Raw genomic sequence first — 9,323 nt, 5'->3', positions numbered from 1 at the left:
TTGTTGTGTGTAGCCTTTGGAAAGAGGTGTCATTTGATTTAAAACGGCGATTCGCTTTGAAGTTATTAATTCCGACCGGACTCTGTCTTTCTAACTTTACTCGGCAGAGAGCGATGCAGTGTTTGGAGCTGTACAAACGGAACAGAACACGATTCTCATTTCTTGCCCACAACAAGGCAAGAGTTCAAGTTAGTGACTTTAATCACACAAAGGTGACTCACGATTAACTTCCTTAAATGGCTTTGAGAGGGGTTAAGAAGCAAGCTTTCTGTGCCTAACATTGTTCAGGTTAAGCGTGCGTGCAGGTCATCTGATTTATTATCCAGAAACTGAAAGTTAGCAAACAATATGGCTTTTACTAACCATGTAGCGGAGCTTCCGATTAACTCCTCCCCTTCTACCATGTGGTCTCCTAGGCCTGGTGTCCTCAGCTGACACTCTGGCTGTGGCTTGTCCTGGCGACACGAGTAGTTCAGGGAAAGAGTCCAAGACGCTTGTATCAAAAATTAAGCTCCGTCTACTCACTACCAGTTGGAACAAAGTCACTCGGTCATATTTGATATTTACTCACATTTGTGCCCTGAACCCTAAGCATGAAAATAAGAGAAAATAATAAAGAAAGCAAAAGTTTCACTCTGAGAGCTCCGCTGTGTCACACGCTGAGGATCACCATCTTTTAGTTACATGACCAGTTCTTTTTTGGGGGCAGGCACTGTGGTGACATGGTGTGAGTGTTTGTATGTGTAGTTTTTAACCTCCTAAGGCTTTTTAAATTCTTAAAGTATGCTGAAATCTTAATGAAGCGGAGCCTTCTCTGGGAGTTGTGAAGTCACATTAATTCCTCTGGGAATTTGCTGCAGCAGGCAGATGAGCGAACAAACTAACAAGCACCATCTTTGGAGCAACTCTAAAGGGACAAAAGGCATCTAATGGGAGCAGAGGGTATTCACAGCTTTTGTCCACTCTAATGAACAGTTTGCGCTTGCGAGATTCACTGTTTTATTTTTTGTTGTTTGTCTTTTCTGTTTTAGATGAATCCGTCTGGTCTGCTGACAATGCCTCGGAGCCCCACCTCCAGTGAGGATGAGATGGCTCAGAGCTTTTCTGACTACTCGGACGATTGTGCCTCTGACAGTTCCCGTGAGGAGACTATCTACGAGACCATAAGGGCCACTGCCGAGCCAACACTCACCCGCATGGATGACATTCACATGAATTCGCTGGTCATCCGTGTGGTCATCCCAGACCTGCAGCAGACAGTGAGTATCTGTGGAGCCGGTCAGCAGTTATGGAGTGAAGAAAAAAGAATGAGCTCAGACTAAGCAGGAGAGTAAAAGAGCTGCAGTTAGCTTTTTCACTTAAAGGACATGTCTCACTGAAATCATAACAATTTAGATTTAGGCTGTTAGTGGCCATCCGATGATCCACCGGGATCATCGGATGGACTAGATCATCGTGACTAGTTTCAAACTATACGGCATTTGCAGTAAACAGCTACGGAGACTTTCGAAAACAAAGTACTCATGAGTACTTGAGTGTTTCCAACAGGTGACATAGTTACTAGAAGTGTCCCAGCATGCGCTTCAATGAGCTGAAGCACAGATTAAATTCCAAAGTTTACACAAGTGTGATGTTGTGTTATGATGACTCATTTTATAGTGATAACTGTTCATTTTGATGCAGTCATGGTAAAAGCTTACAGCTGTGAGAAGGTTTTGTGCACCTGCGGCAATTAGTCATAAACGCCGCCTGTTAAAAACACAAATAAGTGTTGTGTATATATCTGTGTCATCACAGAGACATTCCACGTCCATTAAGCAGCAATAAACAGCTGACATGCGGGTTAAAACAGTGTAACAGCCGTTTTAACCTGCATGTCAGCTGTTTGTTTTTTTTTTTATTAAGAGTTTATTCAACATTGATTTTCTTTTTAAAAGTTCCTTATAGAGATTGACAGTTTTATGACATTTGAAAGAGTCTACAAGCATAATAGTGATTATATATTGTTCAAATTCAGCCAGAAGTCTGTCTAAATTGAGTGTTAAAACAGCTGCTGTGCACGCTCTCACACACACACATACACACACACACACACACACACACAAATGAAAAAAAAATAAAAAATTAACATTCCACTCACTCCAGTGTAAAGATTTCCAAATTAGTCCACAACAAAAACAAGCCCCCACGCACACGTCATGCGCAATTGCAATCGCCAGCCACGGAATGGTCCACTCGTCCACACTCGTATCCACAGCCAGAGATCATTTTCAAGTTTCACTCGGCCAGAGAATAATGTCCAGGTCCACTCACTCTTGGATTCTGATCGCAAGCGCAGGAACGTGCGCATAATGTCTGATTGCAGCTCTGCCTTCAACTCAACTTCTGTCAGGATTGTGGCACGATAGTCCATTAGCTCCTGAAAATAGCGTCTTCTGAGTTTTTCCAATAGTAGACGTATATCTGCGTGTCCAGGCATGTCCGCAGTAGCATAGCAGCAGCTGTGGCACAAACAGCATCATCATGACACTTCTCTGAAAAAGACTCAGAAAGACACTGAAAAAGTTAAGAGTTTCGGGGTGAAGTGTGTCATCTCCTCTTTAAATCCGAGCCACTGCTTTCAAAGAAAAGCTCCGAAGCTATGTTATCGGGCATAACCGCATTCGTTTTGCTCTGTCTGTCTCTGTCTGGGATGTTTCTGTTTTGCTATTAACTACGTCACATGCAGAAAAATGCAGAGAATTGCCGAGTGAGACGTTTTCCAGAAATGCACCTGTTTCCTGGTTTCGGGAGAGGAATAAAAAACATCAGAAACCACTAATTATGAGTGCATGTGTGCAAGGAGACTTACAATCATGAGTACTTTGATGTTGTGTTGCTAACTGGGATGTTAAAACACATGCAACATTTCCTTTAAGTCTAAATATATGTTTTATCCAATTTTTGGTAATTGCAAAGAAGGTAACTCAGTGGGATCAGCAGTTGAGCTTCAAATATGTAGAGCTGTTTTCTTCTGTTCCTGTTCAGTGCCCTTGGACAAGACATTTAATCAGCACTGTCCCAGTCCATCTGTCTGTACATTGGTCCCAACCTTGTCGGGAAAGTAACCTGTAATAGGATGATTTCATCTACTTTATGTGCCAATGTCCAAGGATAATCACCAGCATCGGTGGACCTCAGGAGCTGTTTCAGAGTCACTTCTTCTTCATCTTTGTGAATTGGATAGTGTCTCTCAAATATAAATAACATTTGTGGAAGCAAATTGTCAACAGCATGTGTGAAAATACAAATTACAAGCAGAGTTACGGCTAAGTCGCGGAGACTTAGTGGGAACAGAGGAAATTTAAACGGCCTGTGGGAACTAAAGCAGAGACGAGATGAGGTCAGCAGACAACATGGAGAGGAACAGCCAAGAAATGGACATGGAAGTGTACCTGAACCTCATGAGAATAGACAGTTTCCACTGCCTGGACCACAGGCAGTTTATGCTGTCATCTGCAGTCCATCCAACCTACATTGCTGAGTCTTGGTGGATAAACAAGTCACCTCTTTGCCTTGGAAAGGAGATTTCAAGCTCATCATGACCTCCTGCCCAAAACATCTGTGGGAAATCCATTTTAAACTGGGGCATGGCTCGGCAATAAAGATCCTCATGAAAGTTATCCACAGTGTCAACACTCGGTCCAAATCCTCAAAGTCAGCCACCTCATTCATCAGAACTGGACAGAAGCCAGGAACCACAGAAAAAATGCCATCAGGGCTTATCAGCACAGTACAGGATGGGCAGTATAATTGCACAGGTGACTCAGAGCTGAGATCCTTGGGGAATGGGTGTGCAGGAGCCGTTTAACTAGACTAACAATGAGTATGAATGCTTGTTACCAGTGTGAAGTGCATAGCTTTTGGGAACAAGATAAAAGGTTTCTCAGGGGAGTTACTCTGCAGGATTTATGGAACACTCAGCAACATGGAGGGGGGGAGAAGAACAGCTGCCATCATATGGCTCTGGGTCAAGAGAGTAGATCCACAGGAGAATTCTGGGCATAAGCCAAGACCTCAACTATGTCGTCTGGGTGATGACATCGACTGTGAAATGATCTTAAACGCCCGATTGTCCCGGCTTATAGCACTGATAGTGTGCTGTAATTTAGCATCAGAAGAATATAATTTGTGCAGCACTGGTTTCTGCTGACCTCAGAAATGCTTTGAGCAGCAATTTTGTCATTTTATATTTTAAACTTCATAAATAGCAAATTATATTTCAGAAAAACCCAGTGGTTCAACAAACACAACCCAAGAACTTGAGGTGCTGCAGGAGAATTATATCTAAAGTGCAATTTCAGAGCTGCAGCAATAACACAATATGTGCAACACCATCGTCATAGCCTGGTCCCGATGGTGGAATAATACTGGTTCACTCATATCTCTAGTTCACTTGAGAATAAGGCCACATAACTCTCACACATAACTCTCACATGCCATAGCAATGATACCTCTCATCTTAAATATTTTCATCCCTGGAAGTACTGATGTCCTGACATGTTTGAATCGTATGAGAATTTGCCCAATCAAGGCATATTTTTTTTTTTGATTGATGGTATTGGAGAAATTAACTCTCCAAATACATGCTCCAAATACTATGGTTTGCTTTTTAAGCAGGGAGCCAGTGGACCAAGCAGGAAGTCATGGCTGCTGCTGTTACATTGCAGAGCTGTGAGAACCACAACCGTGGTGCATGTTTTAAAAGCAATTTAATGTCCTTTTTCAATGCACATCAAGCCTGTTTGTTTCACAAGGGTCATCAACAGTGCCCGTCAGTCTCTTTCTATTTAAAAGATGCAGTGTTATAACAGGCAGTGTTCAGTGCTGTCATGGCAAGAACTTCAAAAAAAAAACTTTTACTCTTTTTCATCAAATATGCACCAGTTCTCTTTTTGATAGATGGCACATGTGATATGACCTTCTTACTGGGTTATCAGGTACCAATTTCCACAAAAATAAGGACATTTTTCTGGGCGTCATGTATGTTTTCCTCTTGTTTACAGAGATGATAAAGGCACATAGCCTCCTGTTAAAGTAACAGTCCATTTTCACTTGTAAAGACATTTTTAAGATGTTTGTTACATACAACAACAATGCGAATTCATGCCTTTTCGACAACAAAAACATTATTCACTCACAATAACTCTGAATGCCCGAGTTTTAGTACTACAGTTGTGCACCAGTTGGAATTGATGAGACATATAAAATATATGTTTACTGAATTAAAAAAAAATGAATGAATGAATGAATGCAAACATTAGTAATGCATTTTAATTTAAGGTGTGTGTGTGTGTGTGTGTGTGTGTGTGTGTGTGTGTGTGTGTGTGTGTGTGTGTGTGTGTGTGTGTGTGTGTGTGTGTGTGTGTGTGTGTGTGTGTGTGTGTGTGTGTGTGTTTTCTCAATGCTGGGCAGAGATGCTAAAATGATGATATATACAAGTGGCGGTCTAGTGTGTTTACATTCTGCTCTGTGTCAGTGTAATATCAAGGAAAATAAAGATATTTGATCAGAACTTGCATCGGCAGATACTCAATATTAACTGACAGATCAGGGGCAAAAAAAAAAAAAAAAATGATCAGGATGTGCCAACCTGGAAGTATTATTTCATTATCTCTGATATTTCTGGTGTACAACTTCAGGATTGGTTATCTGTGAAAATCATGTGTTTTAAATAATTTTTTCATTGTGAATCAGTTATTGTTCCTGAGTACGTTTATAGTATAGAAGCACAAAATGGTTCATTGCTATTATTAGTGCATTGTCCATGGGGATCCACGGGCTCTAGATTGAGTAGTGTTTATAAAATAGGTAGCTGACATTTTTCAACGGTGGTAAAAAAAAATTGCAGTTTCTCTAATGATTTGGAATGGTGTGTGAATCCAGAATGTAATTATCAATGTCCATTGTTCACTGTTGTTACATATTATCTGTAATTTCTCAAAAAATATTAGTCCTATCAATGTTCCGTTTTGGTGGCGTTCATCCTTGACCCAAAGTACATAAGCATACCAAACAGCAAATGTCAGCTCTCCCCAGTTTCTCCATGTTCAGAGGTACACACACGCAGGCATGTAAGCATACACATACACAGAGGCCACTTAGCTTTTAATATATAGACTAAACTGGGGAGTGTTTATAAAATAGGAAGCTAACATTTTTGTGGTAAAGGTGGTAATAAATTAAGCAAAGCTTCAAAAATGAGTTGGAATGGGGTGTGAGTCTAGATTTTTTTTTTTAGAACCTTAGACCTCAGTCATTTTTACAAGAAGAACTGAACCCTTTTATATGATGTTAATTATATTTTTAATGCTAATTTACTGTCCTAATGTTTCTATAAATTGTTTAGGTTGTTGTTTCATATGCACTATTATTATTATCATTATTATTCTGACTTTTATTTCTGCTTCTATTTTGTCATTTGAGTTTTAAATGGACCACAATGGAAATCAGTGTTTTCACATTCTTGTGTATTCCATGTATTTTTAACATATTTACAATTACATTATGAACTTACTTTGAACTTAAAATCACTCACCGCACTTCCGCTTTTAATACAAAGATGACTTACCACCCCCTGCTAGAATGACATGTGAGTCCAGGAAGTAGTTTGCAACATCCATTGTTACATTTTGGCAGCGTTCATCCTTGACCCAAAATACATAAGCATATCAAACGGCAAATGTCAGATGTCAATGTCACATTTCACTCATGGTACCAACATGAAATTTAAGTCACTCATGGAAAGAGCAACATGAGACTTATCTAAACTGACTAAACCAATTGAGCTATAAAAACACAATAAATCAACAACACTAACAACACTGTTAAACTACCATAAACCACAATAACAACATTTAAAACCTTAAGCATCCATTGTTTATTGGTTTGCAAAAAATGCTAATTTCTCCAAAAATATTTGTTCTATCACCTTTCCGTTTTCGCGGCATTCATCCTTGACTCAAAATACATAAGCATACCAAATGGAAAATGTCAGCTTTCTCTGCAGTTTGTCCGTGATCAAAGCCATACTTACACACACACACACACACACACACACACACACACACACACACACACACACACACACACACACACACACACACACACACACACACACACACACACACACACACACACACACACACACACACACACATACACAGCCCACTTGGCTATAACACTAACAACACTGTTAAACTAACATAAACCACAATAACATTTAAAACCACAAAACCCCAAAGTCCCATGGTGCATTGCAACACAGAATCCATTGTTTATTGGTGAGCTAAAATTGCTAATATCACCAAAAATATTTGTCCTATCAACTTTCTGTTTTCACAGCTTTCATCCTTGACCCAAAATATATAAGCATGCCAAACAGCAAATGTCAGCTCTCCCTGCTTTTTTGTGTGATCGAATCATATACATGCACACACACATACAAACACACCAAACACACACAGGCTACTTGGCTGTTATAATATTCGAGGTCTGTTAGAAAGCTATCCGACCTTTTTATTTTTTGCAAAAACTATATGGATTTGAATCATGTGCGCTTGCATCAGCCAAGCTGTGAGAGACAGCCAGGTGGAAACCATTCGGAAGATTCAGACGGCTTTCAGGGACGATTCTATGGGGATCACACAGATTAAGGAGTGTTACAACCGTTTTAAAGACGGCGCACAATGGCAGAGGGCGGCCCGCGCTCCGAGCAGCGATCGACAGGCTGAAACTACCAGATCATTTCCAAACTGAACGCTGTGTTGATCTGGGACGTCGTCTGACTACTACAGAAATGGCAGAAGAGGTGGACATACCACTTGTTCGGCACATTCCACTGTTATGGGAGTTTTTGTCATGATAAGATGTGCGGAGGTATTCGCGCGTCAGGACGGAACCGCTAATGGCGCGGCACAAAAAGCAACGCCGTGATGAAGCCTTAAAGCAACAGTAACACTCCGTAATCTCTTTGAAGCCCATAAAATTTTCACCAAAAACCATCTGAATTTCTCGAATGGTGTCCACTTTGATGTCCCTCACAGTTTCTGAAAAAATTTTGATCAAGCAAAGCGGCAGTCTCTGAGCCATTCCTAAACAATGAAAAAAACAACGAGAGGGTGGACCACTCCTCACTCAAAGCCTGCTCACAGGCAAATGACGCAACCGACAGGCGTGAAAAAACTCACGAATACGCACGAAGGTTCAAGCTTGTCTGACGCAATCACACGTGATTCAAATCCATATGGTTTTTGAAAAAAATAATAAGGTCGGATACTTTTCTAATAGACCTCGTATGTCCATTGTTCACTGGGGTTACATAATATACCTATTTTCTCCAAAAGTATTAGTCCTATCAACCTTCTGTTTTCACAGCGTTCATCCTTGACACAAAATACATAAGCATACCAAATGGCAAATGTCAACTCTCCCCAGTTTCTCTATGATCAAAGCCATACACACGGCCATATAGTACATGCACACAGAGGCCACATGGTTGTTAATACTATATATACTAAACAAAAATATAAATGCAACACTTTTGGTTTTGCTCCCATTTTGTATGAGATGAACTCAAAGATCTAAAACTTTTTCCACATACACAATATCACCATTTCCCTCAAATATTGTTCACAAACCAGTCTAAATCTGTGATAGTGAGCACTTCTCCTTTGCTGAGATAATCCATCCCACCTCACAGGTGTGCCATATCAAGATGCTGATTAGACACCATGATTAGTGCACAGGTGTGCCTTAGACTGCCCACAATAAAAGGCCACTCTGAAAGGTGCAGTTTTGTTTTATTGGGGGGGGGATACCAGTCAGTATCTGGTGTCACCACCATTTGCCTCATGCAGTGCAACACATCTCCTTCGCATAGAGTTGATCAGGTTGTCAATTGTGGCCTGTGGAATGTTGGTCCACTCCTCTTCAATGTGCGAAGTTGCTGGATATTGGCAGGAACTGGTACACGCTGTCGTATATGCCGGTCCAGAGCATCCCAAACATGCTCAATGGGTGACATGTCCGGTGAGTATGTCGGCCATGCAAGAACTGGGACATTTTCAGCTTCCAAGAATTGTGTACAGATCCTTTGCAACATGGGGCCGTGCATTATCCTGCTGCAACATGAGGTGATGTTCTTGGATGTATGGCACAACAATGGGCCTCAGGATCTCGTCACAGTATCTCTGTGCATTCAAAATGCCATCAATAAAATGCACCTGTGTTCGTCATCCATAACAGATGCCTGCCCATACCATAACCCCACCGCCACCATGGGC

General features: G+C 40.9%; 1 protein-coding gene across 1 annotated transcript in view; it reads left to right on the top strand.

The window, feature by feature from the left end:
* The first annotated feature begins 1,035 nt into the window (after window positions 1–1,035).
* Window positions 1,036–9,323, top strand: part of shank2b (SH3 and multiple ankyrin repeat domains 2b) — a 618,688-nt gene continuing 610,400 nt past the window's right edge. The window contains exon 1 of the mRNA XM_034184578.1: window positions 1,036–1,259. Coding sequence (XP_034040469.1) covers window positions 1,056–1,259 — 204 coding nt within the window. The 5' untranslated portion in view covers window positions 1,036–1,055. The remainder of the gene's footprint in view (window positions 1,260–9,323) is intronic.

This window comes from Thalassophryne amazonica, chromosome 2 (assembly GCF_902500255.1).
Source record: "Thalassophryne amazonica chromosome 2, fThaAma1.1, whole genome shotgun sequence".
In the NCBI taxonomy this organism is placed as follows: Eukaryota; Metazoa; Chordata; class Actinopteri; order Batrachoidiformes; family Batrachoididae; genus Thalassophryne; species Thalassophryne amazonica.
This window is presented reverse-complemented; position numbering and strand designations above follow the sequence as displayed.